This window comes from Penicillium coprophilum (genome assembly GCF_028826855.1).
Source record: "Penicillium coprophilum strain IBT 35676 chromosome Unknown utg000002l_segment0_segment1, whole genome shotgun sequence".
NCBI classification, from domain to species: domain Eukaryota; kingdom Fungi; phylum Ascomycota; class Eurotiomycetes; order Eurotiales; family Aspergillaceae; genus Penicillium; species Penicillium coprophilum.
The window spans coordinates 4,941,712-4,959,226 of NW_026622722.1; the positions used below are offsets into that span (position 1 = coordinate 4,941,712).

Here is a 17,515-nt window from a genome sequence, read left to right on the forward strand (position 1 = left end):
TTCATCTGTTTCATTTTCTCACTTTTATATTCCTTTACCTATACTTTCACTCATCATGGAAGGTATGGAAGGTATGGATATGGGCAGCTCTACACACAGTATGACCTCCTCGAGCTCTATGAGCATGGCCATGGTATTCCAAAATACCCATGACACACCACTTTTCTCCAATGCCTGGACACCTTCATCTTCAGGTAGCTTTGCAGGCACATGTATCTTCTTGATTGTTCTTGCTATCATCGACCGGTGCCTCATCGCCTTCAAGGCGACCATGGAGCGCCACTGGCTCGCCACACATCTCAACCGACGATATGTTACTGTGGCTGGCAAAAATACCGAAGCTGGCAACATTGACTCCAATCCAGACGCGAAGATCGCATCTCTTATCACGGCGCAGGGCGTCGAGGAGTCAGTCAAAGTTGTGCACAACATCACGCATGGGCCAATTCCCTGGCGGTTCAGCGTTGATCTACCGCGAGCATTGCTATTCCTCTGCATTGTGGGCGTATCATATTTACTGTATGTTCACATCTCGCTTATGGTTGTTTTGGATTGGTGCTAATGTATCGACTAGCATGCTAGCTGTCATGACTATGAACATCGGCTATTTTTGCTCAGTGCTTGGGGGCGCGTTCCTCGGGGAACTAGCGGTCGGGCGCTTCATTCACACGAATGAGCACGGACATTGAGGAGTTTTGATTCTGACTTTGATTTGATGCATTTTTTTGCATGTTGATAATATGGCCTTGAGTAGCATTTGGCTGGCGTTGGGGAATAATTGGCAATGACACAGAATGACTTGGTACATTTCCTCCGAGATCCTACACTTTCCACATTGTTCTCATAAATCTCTCTTATTCCCTCATTCCACTTAAATCCTTATCTACGGCTCGGCCAAAGCTGCATGCAACGACATGACTAAGCCCTCCGCGCGCAATTGAGCTAATTTACTAACCACATCGGTACTAGCGTCATCGGGTAATATCCACTCTTAGCGCTAGCGGAAGGCTTTAATTCACGAGCAGGTATAGTCCGAGCCAAAACAGCAGGTCCATGTTTATACAGTAGAGTCTGGGAATATGATGATTCTCAAGACATATGACAGTATACCACAGTCTACTGAGGTCCAGATGTGTAATCGTCAGGTATAATACAGCAAAAAGTAAGTCAGTGTGAAGTGCAGCGCATAGGAGCCGAGGCCGCTTAATAGAACAGTCTACGGATGTCGGAAGATTCCGACACGTGGACAGCCTTGGAGGGGAAATACCCATTCACAATATCTGGAAACAACGGGGCTTCATAGGTGGACCCTTCTTCAGGTCCCGCTAACTCGCTCACTTTCTATGCAGAGCTCGTATAGAAAAGTTGAAAGAGCTGAGTTCTCCCACTTTTCTTAATCCTCAAATCCTCGCTAATTAAAACTCTCAATTTTTTCGCCTTTCCCCTCTTCCAAATCTTCAAAATCATACCCACGATGAAGTTCTCCCTGCTCGCCTTCTCGGCCATCGTGCCGTTGGCTGCCGCACACTTTAAGCTGATGTACCCTACCTCGCGTGGCTTTGACGAAGATACCATGACCAACTTCCCTTGTGGTGGGATGAGCCAGTCATCCAACCGCACCAAGCTACCACTGTCTGGTGGCTCATTCCCCGTCGCGCTTGAAATGCATCATTCCCAGACTGCCGTCGAGGTCCTTCTTGCTCTTGGCAACGATCCAGGGGACAACTTCAACATTGTTCTCACTCCGACTTTCCAGGTCAAGGGCCTTGGCGAGTTCTGTCTTCCTCATGTCGAGATCAATCAGAAGCTCATCGGCCGTAACCTCACCAATGGAATGAACGCTACCCTTCAGGTACAGACCAACGGTGACCCAACTGGTGGTCTCTATGCGGTATGCTCACTTCCCTAACCTCGTCCATGTTCGCTGTCCGTTGCGGTATACTAATACAATCCAGTGCGCCGATATCCAATTCTCCTCCGACGTCACATACCAGACTCCATCTGCCTGCAGCAATAATACCAACCTCGTTGCCACCGCCTTCTCCAAGGACTCCGCTGCGCGCAACGCCAACGAGTCTACTTCTGAGGGCCAGGCACAGAGTGGGTCCTCATCCCCGTCCTCCACTTCCAAGGGTGCTGCTATGCCAATGCAAACTGCCGCTTGGGGGGTAATTGGTGCTGCTCTGGTCGGTGGCATTGCCGTGCTGTAAAAGCCAGTTCTTCAAAATTTTGCTCCATCTTTGATTGGTTTCAAGAGTTTAGCGATGCATAATAGAAGATAAAACATTGTGTCCCATCATTCTCCGCTCACTTAAACGCAATAGATACCATCTTCTAACCATGCTACAACCATCTTACGCTCGAAAAATTGTATTCCACCTGCCATCCTCGTCTCCAAGGCACTTAGCCCTTGCAAGGCAACTCGATACTAATGTACCTTAGTGGTACCTCAGACTGCATCCATTTGGGAATGAGATGACTATTTTATGGCTTTTCTTCAACCTAATTGTCTCAAATGCGATATCTTTGCAAACCCAACCATTCAATGCCATTTACAAGCTAGTTGCTTGATAGATGATAGATTCAGCATCCATTTCTCTCCTTTTCCAGCAGTAAAGAATGCCTTTTGTGATGCAGATGGGTATAGTATAAACTTTAAAGTGTCACGTGTGCGGGAAGATTGATCTAAATCAAACAACCAGGAAAATGGATCAGGGGCGAGCCAACCTTCATACATTTTGGCTATCCAACAAGCCGAAGAGAACCGTTTGCAAGGCGCTAGCCATAGTTGATCATGGAGAAATTCGAGATATTGCGTCCCGTCGGTCAGTAGATCCCCAAAAAACAATCGGAACCTTTTTCCGTACGTCAACAATTCCTAACCCCAATCAGGTCGACTGGAACAATATTCAACGTCGCGCCACCAGGTTGGGTTTTATCTGAACGTTGCTGTATCAGCAACGTATTCCTTACCAGACTCATTCGTGCTTCCTATCAAAGACTATGTTTATAAGGCATGCGAGGCCGCAATCGCGGAACATCCGTCACTATCCGCCATCGTCGCAGACGATCACACACAAGACCCCTATTTTGTGCGGCTACCGCAGATTGATCTTGACCAAGTCGTCTCTTTTCAGGACAGGAAACCAGGTTTGTTAGGCACCGAAGCCAATGGTGAGCCTGCTCCAGATCTTGACCTGCAAACCTTGCTTGCAACCCAGCACAACACGCCCTTCAGAGTTCCAAATGCCTTTTGGAGGCTCTGTGTCCTCTTAAATATAGAGGATGAGCGGCAATTCACTGCGGCATTTGTATATCACCACGCCATTGGCGATGGAACCTCTGGGAAAGCCTACCATCAAACCTTCCTACGAGCCCTGGGGGCAACGAACTCCTCAGGCCAGACTAAATCCATCATCAAGTCACCGGAGCTTCCTCTCTTGCCGAATATCGAGCTTGTGCACCCGATGTCTCTTTCCTTAACTTATCTTGCCAAGAAAATCTTCCAGGCAAAAATCTACTCCCGACGGCCCACGGGTCTATGGACCGGCTCCAAGGTTCTGGTCCCCTCTCAAACCCGCCTGCGTCTTGTGCCGTTCTCGAAACTACTCGTCACCACAGTAAGAGAAAGATGTCGAGTAGAGGGTACGACGATCACTGCGCTCCTGCAGACGATCATCGCCCGCTCTATCTTCGCACACATCCCGCCTGAGTTTACCCTACTCGCGTGTACTGGCGCCCTCTCGAGCCGCCGCTGGCTGCCAGATGTTATCACTGATGAGTCAATGGGTGTCTGGGTCCAGGACTACGAAGAGACGTATTCCCGAGCGACTGTGACACCATCTGACGGGTCCTTCCCGTGGGCAGAGGCCAGACGGTCTCGTAAGACCATCCAGTCTGTCTTGAAAATGGAAGGGAAGAATGCTAGTACGAGTCTGCTGCAATTTGTGGATGATTTTCAAGACGAACTGTGTTGGTCGAAGGTTGGCAAGGACCGTGATAAGAGCTTTGAGGTGTCCAATGTTGGCGTTCTGGACCCGCAAACGAATCCTGACCTGCCTTCTATCAAGGGGATGGTATTTTCCCAATGCGCTAGTGTGATGGGTAATGCAATTGAGGTGTCGGCTGTCACTGGTGGAGATGGATGTTTGGCGTTGGCTGTCTCTTGGCAGCAAGGGGTTGTGGAGGCTGATCTCGTCAATGGAGTCGTTGAGTCGATTAAGCAGGAATTATACTCTATTGACGGTGTGTGATCACCGGGGATCGTTGTTACTTAGGTAGGTATGGCCTTTATAATGTTTAATAATGCATCAATTGAACCCTCCAAGGTGAGGTCTCACCTCGCCGACCTCAGTCTATCTTCGGATGCTGTTATCAAGTGGGCGGTGAGCAAGTGGGCGGTGAGCAATTGATAACATCGGCGGCAGAATCGTGGGGGAACCAACCGTCGGAGAAATCTCTCGATTTTTCATACAACTTACTCTTTTTTTACGTCTCATAACATGTCGGCTTTCAATATGATTCGCGATCCCTACGTGGTTCCAGCGCTTACAAAGCACACCGCCACCGTTATCATGGCCCACGGGTTGGGAGATACGTAAGTGCATCGCCAGAAGCAGAGAGAGGATAGTGTCCAGTCTGACAGTGTTTAACTATAGTGGTGCCGGATGGTATGAATATACCCGTAACTTACATGGCTTAAGCGTATGAGCCTCGCTTCTGACTATCTATTTCTAATAGGATGTCCCTTGCCCAGACCTGGCGCCGCCGCGGCATGTTTAACGAGGTGGCCTTCATCTTCCCCAATGCGCCCGAAATTCCGATCACAGTTGTATGTGGGCTTCATATCTATGATCACTTGAATATCGAGATTGACGAAATATCGCCTAGAACATGGGCATGAGTATGCCCGGATGGTACGACATCGCCAAGCTTGGCGGCAACGTGAGCCCTCCATTACCAAAATCGATAAATAAATTCCCAGCGCTAACCAGCATATCCTTTATCTAGATGACCTTAGAGGAATCCATCAGCACCCAGGACGAAACAGGAATTCTCCGCTCCCGCGAGTACTTCAATTCCCTTATCAAGAAAGAGATGGATAAGGATATCAAGGCTTCGCGGATCATCCTGGGCGGCTTCTCTCAGGGTGGTGCGATGTCCGTGTTCGCTGGTCTGACTCACAAGGAGAAGCTTGGTGGTGTCTTTGGTCTGTCGTGCTACATGCTGCTGAGCGATCGGATTAAGAACTACATGCCCGAGGAATGGGCCAACAAGAAAACGCCGTTCTTCCTTGCTCACGGTCTAGAGGACCCAGTTGTTCCATTCGCCTCCGGAAAGGCCTCGATGCTTAAACTTAAGGAAATTGGCCTAGAGAATGTTTCCTTCCATCAATACGAGTATGTTTTTGGTCCCCCGTTGTTCCGCGTTGTGGTGGTATGCTAATGTGATATTTCTTTATTGTAGGAATCTCGGTCACTCGGCGACGCCCGAGGAAATTGATGACCTAGAGAAATTCATTGAAAAAGCCCTCGCCGCTGGAGAGAGTAACGTTTCTGCTGGTTTATGACTTGGTCAAGGTCAGACCGAGAACGTTGAGAGTGGCCTCTGGAGTTATACCTTGATTATAGGGTTTATGGTACTGCTTGTTGCTGTCATATGGTCTAGATATCATCTACCAACACAGCAACAGTCCACACAGAAGCAGCATTAATACCCCCTACTCGGGTCCACCTTGCGATACATAACGATGTAATTCAAAGATACCTTCAAAGCCAGAAATATTGCGCAGTTTGGTGGCTTTGGCTCATCTTACATGGTTCATTTCATAGCTTGTAGTTCTTCTAAATGGTGTAGGTTCGGTCCTATGGGGAGGTTACAGGTGGGGAGGTTGCTAAGAAGTAGGATCCAGTGGTCAATCCTGTCAACTCGCTATCCAGTGCACCCATAGATACCTTCTATAACTGATAATAGAAGGACCTTAGAGCGGATGATGGCGTTGAAGGATCCCCCATGATGAAGTATACCGCTCACATGTGTGACTAAGGAGTCTCTGTGTTCTCTAGCCATCAAAATCACCTATATGTATTGTTGCATGCGTTCAAATTCGGGAGAAATAAGGGAGGAGAGACCTGTAGGGCCTAGAGATATGGAGAATCCTGCGTCATCCAGATATGATAGGTGATGTGCAACATAGCTACCTTGGCGAGGTACGAGATATTGGCCATCCCCTGCGTGGGATACACAACACGTCAACAAAAGTCTAATCAGCTTATTCTGCGACAACGGGCTATCAGTAGCGACTAGGTACATACGACAAACTGATTCCAAAGTTGCTACTTTCTGCCCAATTTTAGTGTCACCACCCACAAGACTGGAGCTGAGTACCTACACTTAGGTAAATACTATCATACCTGCCAAGTCTTAGCTTGGGGCTATAGGCACATCAGTTTTGCCATCCATCGATCTCTGCTTATTGTTATTTACGATGTCAACTGGCCGCCATCTCATAGTGAACAACCAGGCCCCCCTGCACGAGGCTATCACTTGTTCTATGCATACACAACTAGGTATAAGCCACACATCTGCCAATGCCAAACCCTGTCAAAGTCATACTTAGGCAAATTGCCTTACTCATGAACACCCCGAGGCCCCCGCGGCGGTCTTTCAAGATTGCTTGGCTCTTGATCTCTCCAAGCAAGGTCATCGCAATGAAATGAAAACTTATTTCGGCTACCCTTGGCATCCCAGAATCCTTTTCGAATTTCAAGCAGTCTCTTTTGCCTTATTTGCCTCAATATAAATCCTTCCCGTCATGAGATACCCAACACAATCATGCAGTGTCACAATCTTCCTTCTCTCCACGCTGGGGCCACAAATGACGCATGCGTCTATTGATCTTAACTTGAATGACGAGAGTATGTCAAGATTCATATGTTACCCACATCCTATGGTCAATGGCTTACTCCGAAGAACCCAGAATCCATCAAGGCCGCTGCCAAAATCGCCGCAGCCGGCATGCTGCAATACTATACAGGTGACCATCCCGGCGATGTACCAGGAAACATCCCCGATCCATATTACTGGTGGGAAGCCGGAGCGATGTTCGGCGCAATGGTCGAATACTGGTACTACACTGGTGATGCCAAGTGGAACGAGATCACCACCCAAGCCCTGCTCCATCAAGTAGGCGACGATAATAATTTCATGCCCCGGAATCAAACGCTGTCGCTCGGGAATGACGACCAGATCTTCTGGGGCTTTGCGGCGATGTCGGCTGCCGAGCTTAAATATCCCGATCCACCGAAAGGCCGGCCACAATGGCTATCGCTTGTGCAGAATGTGTTCAACTCGCAGGCTATACGCTGGGATGATAGCACCTGTGGTGGCGGCTTGCATTGGCAGGCTTTTGAACATAACAAAGGCTGGTCGTATAAGAATACTATTTCCAATGGTGGGTTCTTTAACGTCGCTGCTCGATTGGCTAGGTATACAGGAAACAATACCTTCGCGGATTGGGCCAACAAAATTTGGGATTGGACAGAGGCGGTGGGATTCATTGGCAATGAATATCATATATTTGACGGTGCCGACATTTCAACCAATTGTTCCGTCATCAATCATGACCAGCATGCATATCTGCCTGCGGTGTATCTCCACGGGGCTGCCAATATGTATAACATTGTGAGTACTTGAGGTGTATCGAATGTGCACAACCCAGCTGAAAATTGGCCACCTGCTAAATATAATGATTAGACGGACGGGTCAGATGTTTGGAGGGAGCGGATAGAAGGCATTATCAGCGCACTAGGAACCTTCTTCCCAAACAGCCAGGATATAATGGCCCAGCCCTGTGAAAGGGGGAAATGTGACCTCAACTCACGATCCTTCAAAGCCTATCTGGCACGTTTCATGGGGGCAACGATTCCATTAGCACCTTTCGCAGATCAGCTATTGCGGTCGAAAATCCAAACGTCGGCAATAGCTGCCGCAGAACAATGCAACGGACCCGATAATGCCTGTGGCTTGATCTGGACTGATCACGCGGATTACAAGAGCACTACCGGGATTGGCGAGCAGATGGCTGCTTTGGAGATCTTCAAGGCTAATTTGGTACATACAGCTGAGGCGCCTGTCACCTCGAAGAGTGGAGGCACAAGTAAGGGGAACTCAGCCACTGGTGAGGATGATGGGTCGGAAGGTACAAAGCAGAACGATATTCGAACTCGGGCAATTGAAGGTAGTGATAAACCCGGCGCAGGTATCCTTACTGTGTTGGCAGTTTTGATTCCTATTGGTGCCGCTGCTTTCATGTTGATATCTATGTAGCGCTTGCTATGCATATTTTGTAGTAACAAGCTTGTGTCCATATTTTCCCTCAAATGAGTATCATATATATATCAGACATTTTCCACAATCCAGGGACGTAGACGGGTAATATTTGTGGAGCAAGATGTATATATATATATATCTGTGTACACACCACGTCAGGTTAATGAACATTCTAGCTCATTGGCCCACTACATGCTCCAAGTGGTAGGTGCATGTCTAGGTAGTATTCTGAATCGTAGGGGAGAAGCCTCAATACCAAAACAAAATGATTATAATTTTACCAGGCCCCATTGCAAAACATGACCGCGTACGAAGTAGCTAAACTTGTGGCAATACGTAGATATGTGCAGTGTGGTTGCAATAGAATGAGGTTTGCCTTTAGATTATGGTATTGAAGAGACACAGACCGGAAATCGGTAGTTATACATTGGTGAAAGCCTCAGATATTGAGGCTGCAGATGCAAAGATGAGAGAGGAGTCGCAAACATATCGTACAACCAATAAAAATCATGACATACACCCAGGGATATCCAATATTGCAGATAGCGCAATAAACCTCGGGGCCTCGAAGCCCCGGGACGGAAAAGAAGTTATGGGGTGACCAATTGAGTCAATGGTAGGAGAGGCGGAGGAGATTCGGATGAGTAGGTAGATCGGATTCTCTGTGCGGACACAGCATGATCACAGATGGTAGAGGCGAGGTGGTTTAGTCGGGGGATCATTTTTCACCCAGCATCTCCTTGCGCATCTCCTCCCGTTGTGTCCGCGTTTGTTCCTTCTCCTGTGCGCGCTGTGCCTCCAATGCTGCCTGCTTCTGATCTAATTCTTCCTGAGCGGCATACCAGACTAAAAACAATTAGCCATAACCATTAGCCACCAATGCACTTTCAGGCCCGAGCGAATACGATTTCACAAAGATAATCATTTCTAGGGCAGATTGGGAAAACATAACGTACTGGACTTATCGGACTTGGACCAGTGCTTCAGCTTATTGACGTAGTCATCGAATTCCTGCGCCCGACGCTCTCCCTGTTCGGTGCTGCGCTTCCGCAGATCCGGGTTGTATCGCTTCCTCAGCTCTTCATCGGTGGGTCGGATATACTCGACAAGTGCGGGGCCACCGACGACCATGAGAAGGCCACTATTATGGGGGAGCTAATTGTGAGCAAAAAGTCCTTGTCACAGTGCAGTCGAGTATCACTTACCCAGCTATTGTCTTCGCCCATAATCCGGCGCGTGACATTGTGTATCTGAAGTGCGGATGCTGATGACCGATTGAAAACTTCGGTCTAAGGATATGGTTATCGGATAACTCGGGGAGATGTAGAGATGCTGAGACCGATGGAGATCATCAACATCATCGCGGCTCTCATTTGCTCTTGGGAGGCGGCGTGGCGCAGCCGATGTGGCGCAGTACGCTTTGCCCAATCGAGCGTGTCTCACGTCTTTTGTTTCTCCCCACACTTTTGTCATCTTTGTCATTTTTGTTGACTGTGACGTCGTGAGGAAGTGTTCCGAGACAGATGTGGAGACTTCGATGTTCTCATGTACTCCTGATACTGACAAATCTCTTACCTTTTGAGGTCCTAGTGTGTTATACAACCTTGGGCAGCCCTAGGGTGTTGCCCGATTTACGATGGGTCCACGGGTGAACACAGAGTTGGTCATCGTTGTTTGATCCCTACCTAGAGCTCGGGGCTGGGTCGCTGACAATACCTGTATTTGGATAGCAAAATGGCTAGCACTACGGTATACAATAAATAGGGGAGTACAACTGGATGTCAACAGAGTCCTCAGTGTTTGAAGTTTTGATTGTGATGGGCATGAGAAAGTCTGCAGGACCTACGAACCCCCTGATCGACAGGAACCGAGGGGATACATTAAATTTGACCGGTGAGCTTCACATCCTACTATATACAACAATACATTGTTTCCCGATTTTTTCGATGGTATCAAAGTATGTTTCCGGGTAATTCAAGAGGCGGCTATAACAATAGGAAAATGGATACTCCGTCCTCAGAAGATAAACCAATGGGATTCTAAAAGGTGGTAAAGGAGATTAAATACAAAGGGTACTCCGTACTCCGTCTGACATAGTGTATGGGTTTTTTCCCTGTGGGGTCAAGTGTTTTAGAGGTCACCTGCTCCGACCGCCCCTAAATCATTCTGCCCCTCTTGATCCTTTTGATCCTCTGGATTTACTTTGAATTTCGTGCTCACTTTGGAATGTGATTTGCTGCCGTTGATGCCATAGACGCGTTATCCGAGCATCTCGCGAGGTAAGGGAGTGTGGAGTGCCGGTTGCCTCAGATCCATGGATCGCGAAATGGATGAGCTAACATCAAATTACAGCCCTGGAGCCCTGGAGCCCTGGAACCCTTTTACCGATCCCCTTGCATGCGACAAAGATTTTCACCCGTGAATCCTCGGAGACTACTTGAATCACCATTGTATACTGCGCTTGTCGGCTTGCGCCATGTCATACCCTCAACATTCCGCGCAGAGGCCGCCGCCTTTGCGACAATATAACAATCCCGCTCCTCCCATGACATCGCCAGGAGGATATTCGCAAGATGGCTCCCACGCAGGATACAGTGATGGTAGCATGAGTAGCTATAACTACCAGCAGACAGATCCCGGCTACGACGATGCGGCATACAGTTACCAGTCCAGCTCCCCCGGTTCGCAACCGTATGCTACACAGTCTCAGCCACGCTCGATGCGCCCACCTGGTCCACCAGGCCCGGGAAATGGACGACCCCCAGGCCCTGGATACGATGATCGACGTGGCTATCCTCCTGGCGGAAGACCACCGCAATCACGCTCAAGAACACGTATGTAAATTCAAACAAAGACTCCAAAGCGCCTGCTGACCGACTTCAAGCTGGTGCGCGCCCACCCCCAGGGGGTTCCTTCGACAATCCCTTTCCCTCCTTTCCTAATCGAGACCCAAGAGACCAGAGGGCGCCCAGAGATCCGCGAGACCCTAGAGGCCAACGAGACCCAAGGGATCGGCGCGGACCACCACCGCGAGGTCTAGAGAACGATATGGCTGCAATGGACATCAATGCCCGAGGCCCGCCTAGACCGCACACCTCTAACTCAAATGGAAGACGTCCGGATATGCGACAGCCGCCTCCACGAGGACCTCCCCCCGGGCGGGGCCGAGGTGGCTACCCAACGGGCCCGGTGCGAGCTGCCAGCTCAGGCAGACCAGATCGACGGGAGAGAGACTATCCAGAATCCATGGGGCCCTCTATGCCTCCACCACCAAGAAGCGCAACGATGCCACTCGCTCCAGGCGCACCACTCTACCCAGGCCAATCTACCTACCAAGAAACAGAATACCCAGAACCTCCTATGCGTCCTGATACTGCTGGAAGCATGCGAACCCCACGATCTCGTGCCCCCAACGATATAGACCCAGGCCTAATAATCCCCGCCGCTGGATTAATGATCCCCCGGAGCCCGCCAATCGTGTTTCATATGCGCCCAAAGACTTTCTGGACAGCTATTATGAGTCTAACGGTCCTGACGAACCCGATATGCCCAACTTCGATGCTATAGACGCTCATCAGCGCGGTCCGATTGATGAGATGGGGCTGGACATAACACCGGCCAAGAGACCAGGCCATGCCCCGACCCCTTCGCCGGGGGACTACTCGTATTCCCCGAATGGGGTGGATCCTATGCGCTCCCAATCTCAGCCAAATTTGCAACACGGAGGTAGTACCAATCAGTTTGAAAATGCAGGTTTCCAGTTTGACATTCCCGGAGAAAGTTCACACGCTCCCGCTTTTGATCACCCAGGCTCTGCTGGGTACGGACCGAATGGTTATGAGGATTATGCCGGTTATTCACATGGACCTTCCCCGACCCGGACCAACCAGCCAGGCTATACCCACGATCAGGTCGAGATGTCGGATCCCCACCAGAATCCCGATGCGCTTCCTCACCACCCAGCTCCCTTCCGCCCTGGTCATGATCAGGCATCAAAACCTGCGCCGGTCCGGCAGTACAGCGCTCCTGAATCCACTCCAGCCCCTGCTGCTCCACAGCCAATGATGGCGCCCAGTGGAACGCCTCAGGCGCCTGTCACAATCCAAGAGATACAGCAGCTGCAACAGAAGGCGCGAGCTAATCCGTCCGATATGAAAACTCAACTCATTCTGGCCAAAAAGCTGGTCGAGGCATCCACGGTTCTGATAGGGGATGACAGCAGACTCGATCCTAAAACCAAAGCTAAGGCCAAGGAGAAATACCTTGCTGATGCACTCAAGATTGTCAAAAAGCTTGTTGCGGCCGGGTACTCCGAAGCCCAGTTCTATCTAGCCGACTGCCACGGCGAGGGCTTACTGGGACTGGAAGTCGACCCTAAGGAAGCTTTCTCGCTATACCACTCTGCTGCGAAGCAAGGACACGCACAGTCTGCATACCGCGTGGCCGTATGCTGCGAGATTGGCCAGGAAGAGGGCGGTGGTACCAAACGTGATCCATTCAAGGCCGTTCAATGGTACAAGCGTGCCGCTGCGCTCGGTGATACACCTGCTATGTACAAGATGGGTATGATTAATCTAAAGGGATTGCTGGGTCAAGCCCGGAACCCTCGGGAGGGTGTATCGTGGCTCAAGCGAGCGGCTGACCGTGCGGACGAGGAAAACCCACATGCGCTTCACGAACTTGCCCTCATGTATCAGAATGCCGGTGGCAATGACATCATCGTCCGCGACGAACAGTATGCCTCCCAGTTATTCCATCAAGCTGCCGAGTTGGGCTACAAGTTCTCTCAATTCAGACTTGGTACTGCCTACGAGTACGGCCTGATGGGATGCCCCATTGATAACCGCATGAGTATCATCTGGTACACTCGCGCCGCGGCCCAGGGTGAACACCAGAGTGAACTCGCCCTTAGTGGATGGTATCTCACCGGATCAGAGGGGATTCTATCGCAGAACGACACCGAGGCCTACCTGTGGGCTCGTAAGGCCGCTACCGCAGGTCTTGCCAAGGCTGAATATGCTATGGGATATTTCACCGAGGTCGGAATCGGTGTCACTGCGAACTTGGATGACGCAAAGCGATGGTACTGGCGCGCAGCTGGTGAGTTGACTTCTTTTACTATTCATCGTTGTAATCTCTGCTGACCCTCATTTCCCTTTTAGCCCAAGGGTTCCCCAAGGCCCGCGAGCGTCTTGAAGACCTCAAGAAGGGTGGAAGCCGAATGCAAAAGACTCGCCTATCACGCTCGGCTGTCAACAAACAGAGTGATGGGGATTGCGTTCTCATGTAATTGGATATTTATTCATCCATTCATGACATGTTACACTTTAGATAAGGCTTGTATGCCTTTCCCCTTATGACCACCGGCCTTTGATGTATTCTATCCCGGCCAAGAACGCTTTTTTTCTAGCTCTGGACTGCATGACTATTCTTATTTTCTTCTATTTTTCCTACCCTTGTTTTTTACCCCTTTTCCTCTTTCCAGTGGCTCTTTTCTTTCTCTTTCTTTTCTCTCTCCTTTTTTATTCTTCTTTTTTTTACGAATGGGATGTGCATGATTGGAATGAACACGATGGGGTCAATATCTCGGAATGGTTTTACCATTTGTATACATTAATAGATCGTTGGACAACTTCAATACTTGCACAATGTATAGGTAAACATGGTATATGAACAAGATATCCGTAAATCCGAGTCAATGCCGTAAAGCGGATATATGGGATTGTTAGCGGGCAGATTCCGCGCTGACACACTCATGTGGATTGAATTTCCAAGACTCGCCCTTGGAATCGGCTCTACGCGCTTCGGAAATCATTGAATTAATAAGCCCTAGTTCCACGGTAGTAACATCTCCTTTTCTTCTGCTACGACATTTAAGTGTAGATACGACCGCTATTCAGACTTCTGAGTAGTACATTGCCGGCCCTATCCGAAACAATAAGCCATATATATATATGTCTTCCGAATCAAGCCAACATAACAACTCGGAAATACGAACACCAAATTCATTCAGCGGACGTAAACTCGCTCTTGTCTCTCTTTTGACCGTCGTCACAGCTGTACTTATTACCCTATTCTGGGGAGACACCGCCAATCTGTTCGGCATCCGACGTCTCTTTGGATCTTCCGCGCGCTCAGCGGCAGTACCTCTATCGGCTTCAGCATCTGTTGCAGCAGCCGCGACAGTGAAAGGAGAACCAGTCACTAGTGGCCACGTGAAGTCCAGCATGAAGACACCCATTTACTTCTTCAGCCATGGCGGGGTGAGTTATCCACATCCCAGTTCTTACTATGGGATGAAAGCTGATTTGATGCTCATCAGCCAAACATTATGTACGAGGTCGACCACCCGGCACACCTCAAGCTCGCCCAGATCGGGCGCGAGATAACGACCAAGGTCAAGCCAAAGGCCGTTGTGGTATTCTCGGCGCATTGGCAGACAGGTCGAAATTCGATCCAGGTGAATACCGCCGAGAAGACTGATCTGATCTATGAGTATGTGTGATATCGAAATCCCAGCCTCTGTCCTGCGAATTTAGAACTAATTTCAATTTAGCTTCGGTGGCTTCCCGAGCCATTACTATAAAGAGAAGTACCCGAATGTGGGTAGCAAGGAGGTCGCGAACGAAGTGCTGAGGTTATTGGAGGAAGCCAAGATCCCGGCCGAGGGCGTGAAGCGCGGACTCGACCACGGCGTCTGGGTTAGCTTCAAGTGCGGTATGTGACAATTTGCATCAAAACGCGAAATTTCATGCTGATGGCGGGCAATGCAGCCTTCGAACCAGAAACAAACCCGCTGAACGTTCCCATCGTGCAAGTCTCGCTTTTCGGCAGCGAAGACCCAGATCAGCACTACCGGCTCGGACAGGCAGTCGCGAAGCTTCGCGAGCAAAATATCATGATTGTTGTGTCCGGGATGGCTGTGCATAACCTGCGTGATCTGCGCTTTGCGTTTGGCAATCCGACCCCGATGCCATATGCAGTCAGCTTCGATCAGGCGCTCAAGGATGCCGTGACGACTGCGCCGGCGGAACGGCAGAAGGCTATGGCTGAGCTGATGAAGAGGCCGGATGCACGCCAGGCTCATCCTTCCTTTGAGCATTTGCTGCCTATTCATATTGGGGCTGGTGCTGCGGGTGAGGACCTGGGAAAGAGGATTTGGACCCTCCCCGAAGGGAGTATGAGCTGGGCGCAGTATCGGTTTGGCGAGGTTGGTAATGCTAGTAGTGCGTTATAAGACATAGCATCAATTGATCAATGTAAATTATTGAGTTGGAATTGGAATTGTTTTGGATATGAGCTTCGATTTCATCTATAGGTACAGAAGATGGGTGTAAAACGGTGGGAACGCGGGGGCATAAAATGGATCTGCAGGAACAAAAAGAAGTTATAGCTGCTGCTTCACCAACTGTGTAATGCGCTCTTCGATCTGAGAGTCCGACAGGCCTAGAAACGTCAATTAGTTATTGCGCCTCGATGTAAAATTATGTTTGGCGGGGGATAATCACCGGACAGCGCTTCTTGCTTCTCCTGGCCGAAAGCTGTTGAGAGGAACCAGTCACGTTAGTTTGACCCGCTTGTATATAGAGACCACACAGTGGACTTGAAAGGTGTCATGTCGTACCATATCGGGCATAGACTCGCGGCTGGGTGCCCGCGGCCTCGCGAATCATGATGGGAGTCTGGGGGTTGTGCTTCTTCATGGTCGGGTAGGCGCGGTTCAGGAAAGATCTAGAGGCACAAAAGATGGTCAATCGATGGACTGAAACTCAATTCACCATGGGTTGGAGTGTACGCACCTTGTGGCCGCGCTCGCTTCGGAGGTCTGGCAGAAGAGAAAGCGGAGCTCCTTCAGGCCCTGAGTGAAAACGTACTTGCCAGACATTGTGGTGGAATGGTCAAGCAAATGTAAGGATTAGGGAAATAGAGGTCTCAGACGAGCCACGGAGGGATGAGTGTGGAAGCAGTGGGATTAACTTGCTGGACAGTCTGCGATGCAGTGCATTATTCACGTCGGCGTTGATTCGCTGCGCAGAGCCATAATCCCGCTAGTCCCAATATCAACTAGCGCAATATGCTTACATCAGCTTCTACCTCTGGGGAGCGTCATAGGTAGGTAGCAACAGCGCAAAAGATAGAGAGAAAGCGAGATATAATAAATTGAAGTAGATAGAATAGACTGCTTGAGAGTAGTCCTGTAATCTTCCCTAGACTGTAATCTCATACACCTGTGGTTGTGGTGGTAATTGCCCTATCTACGCTCTTAGACGGAAAACTCCCCCTTCACCGATCACCGGCATCCATCCGTCTTACCTCTCACCAGAACCACCATCACAGCTATCACCATGTCGTCGCGCGTGGGTTTCCGCTTTGTGAACAATGCTCGCTTTGCATTCCGCAATGCCTCTGCGCCATTCCGCCGGCCGGGTGCCCAGGGCTTCCGCTGGCAGAGCTCCGAAGCCGGTGCTGCGGAGCAGCAGACCATGTTCCAGCGTCTATGGAACAGCCCTGTTGGTGTGAAGACTGTCCACTTCTGGTAAGAATCCTGACCATGCTGCATCGTTTGTCTCTTTTGCTACTGCGAATTGAAGCTAACTTCTGTTTTGCAGGGCCCCTGTTATGAAGGTACCACAGCTTGACCTCCCCATCTGATATGCCATCTACACGTACACCCCAAGTCACCCTTTCGGATTCAATATCTCTGTTAAATGTCACCATACTGCGAGAGACTTCTCCGTGCATCTGCTAAGCACTATGGCTAACATAATCATCTACAACAGTGGGCCCTGGTCCTCGCCGGTGTCTCCGACTTCGCCCGTCCCGCTGAGAAGCTCTCCCTCACCCAGAACGCTGCTCTGATGGGCACTGGTGCCATCTGGACTCGCTGGTGTCTTATTATCAAGCCCCGTAACGTCCTGTATGTTGAATCCAATAAAAAGCCCTGGCGCCCACACTAACACGATATAACTATATAGGCTCGCCACTGTGAACTTCTTCCTCGGATGCGTTGGTGCCGTCCAGGTGACTCGTATCTTCATGTGGCAGCGTAGCCAGTCCAACTCAACCATCGAAGCCGCCAAGGAAATTGAACACGAAGCTGTCGACTCCATCAAGGCCACTGCCGAGGCGGCTGAGGGCTCCGTGAAGAAGGCTATTGAGAAGTCGACTTAGATATAAAATGGAG

General features: G+C 49.8%; 10 protein-coding genes across 10 annotated transcripts; 8 read left to right on the forward strand and 2 right to left on the reverse strand.

Annotated features, from left to right (window-relative positions):
* Positions 1 to 55: 55 nt before the first annotated feature.
* Positions 56 to 689, forward strand: N7500_003931 (copper transporter family protein; the record flags this gene model as incomplete). The annotated part of the gene is made up of 2 exons (XM_056675077.1): positions 56 to 519; positions 575 to 689. The coding sequence occupies 2 exons, from the start codon at positions 56 to 58 to the stop codon at positions 687 to 689; spliced, it is 579 nt and encodes a 192-aa protein (XP_056535602.1).
* A 785-nt stretch (positions 690 to 1,474) lies between these two features.
* On the forward strand, positions 1,475 to 2,210 carry N7500_003932 (putative GPI anchored protein; the record flags this gene model as incomplete). The annotated part of the gene is made up of 2 exons (XM_056675078.1): positions 1,475 to 1,891; positions 1,956 to 2,210. The coding sequence occupies 2 exons, from the start codon at positions 1,475 to 1,477 to the stop codon at positions 2,208 to 2,210; spliced, it is 672 nt and encodes a 223-aa protein (XP_056535603.1).
* A 584-nt stretch (positions 2,211 to 2,794) lies between these two features.
* On the forward strand, positions 2,795 to 4,253 carry N7500_003933 (uncharacterized protein; the record flags this gene model as incomplete). Its single annotated transcript, XM_056675079.1, has 2 exons — positions 2,795 to 2,825; positions 2,893 to 4,253. The coding sequence occupies 2 exons, from the start codon at positions 2,795 to 2,797 to the stop codon at positions 4,251 to 4,253; spliced, it is 1,392 nt and encodes a 463-aa protein (XP_056535604.1).
* Positions 4,254 to 4,517: 264 nt separating this feature from the next.
* Positions 4,518 to 5,569, forward strand: N7500_003934 (palmitoyl-(protein) hydrolase; the record flags this gene model as incomplete). Its single annotated transcript, XM_056675080.1, has 6 exons — positions 4,518 to 4,597; positions 4,659 to 4,670; positions 4,741 to 4,831; positions 4,891 to 4,944; positions 5,011 to 5,399; positions 5,467 to 5,569. 6 exons carry the CDS (start codon positions 4,518 to 4,520, stop codon positions 5,567 to 5,569), a joined length of 729 nt encoding a protein of 242 aa, XP_056535605.1.
* A 1,308-nt stretch (positions 5,570 to 6,877) lies between these two features.
* N7500_003935 (glycoside hydrolase family 76 protein) lies at positions 6,878 to 8,328 on the forward strand (the record flags this gene model as incomplete). Its single annotated transcript, XM_056675081.1, has 3 exons — positions 6,878 to 6,917; positions 6,980 to 7,683; positions 7,756 to 8,328. The coding sequence occupies 3 exons, from the start codon at positions 6,878 to 6,880 to the stop codon at positions 8,326 to 8,328; spliced, it is 1,317 nt and encodes a 438-aa protein (XP_056535606.1).
* Positions 8,329 to 9,049: 721 nt separating this feature from the next.
* Positions 9,050 to 9,574, reverse strand: N7500_003936 (uncharacterized protein; the record flags this gene model as incomplete). Its single annotated transcript, XM_056675082.1, has 3 exons — positions 9,050 to 9,177; positions 9,288 to 9,472; positions 9,537 to 9,574. 3 exons carry the CDS (start codon positions 9,572 to 9,574, stop codon positions 9,050 to 9,052), a joined length of 351 nt encoding a protein of 116 aa, XP_056535607.1.
* Positions 9,575 to 10,807: 1,233 nt separating this feature from the next.
* N7500_003937 (uncharacterized protein) lies at positions 10,808 to 13,621 on the forward strand (the record flags this gene model as incomplete). Its single annotated transcript, XM_056675083.1, has 4 exons — positions 10,808 to 11,165; positions 11,216 to 11,859; positions 11,910 to 13,431; positions 13,494 to 13,621. 4 exons carry the CDS (start codon positions 10,808 to 10,810, stop codon positions 13,619 to 13,621), a joined length of 2,652 nt encoding a protein of 883 aa, XP_056535608.1.
* A 664-nt stretch (positions 13,622 to 14,285) lies between these two features.
* On the forward strand, positions 14,286 to 15,568 carry N7500_003938 (DODA-type extradiol aromatic ring-opening family dioxygenase; the record flags this gene model as incomplete). Its single annotated transcript, XM_056675084.1, has 4 exons — positions 14,286 to 14,594; positions 14,654 to 14,826; positions 14,888 to 15,048; positions 15,105 to 15,568. The coding sequence occupies 4 exons, from the start codon at positions 14,286 to 14,288 to the stop codon at positions 15,566 to 15,568; spliced, it is 1,107 nt and encodes a 368-aa protein (XP_056535609.1).
* Positions 15,569 to 15,718: 150 nt separating this feature from the next.
* Positions 15,719 to 16,232, reverse strand: N7500_003939 (L51/S25/CI-B8 domain-containing protein; the record flags this gene model as incomplete). Its single annotated transcript, XM_056675085.1, has 4 exons — positions 16,131 to 16,232; positions 15,956 to 16,062; positions 15,840 to 15,872; positions 15,719 to 15,777 (listed from the first exon to the last, which is right to left on the reverse strand). Exons 1-4 carry the CDS (start codon positions 16,214 to 16,216, stop codon positions 15,719 to 15,721), a joined length of 285 nt encoding a protein of 94 aa, XP_056535610.1. The 5' UTR covers positions 16,217 to 16,232.
* A 444-nt stretch (positions 16,233 to 16,676) lies between these two features.
* Positions 16,677 to 17,502, forward strand: N7500_003940 (mitochondrial pyruvate carrier family protein; the record flags this gene model as incomplete). Its single annotated transcript, XM_056675086.1, has 4 exons — positions 16,677 to 16,867; positions 16,941 to 16,956; positions 17,112 to 17,248; positions 17,307 to 17,502. The coding sequence occupies 4 exons, from the start codon at positions 16,677 to 16,679 to the stop codon at positions 17,500 to 17,502; spliced, it is 540 nt and encodes a 179-aa protein (XP_056535611.1).
* Between the last annotated feature and the right edge of the window lie 13 nt (positions 17,503 to 17,515).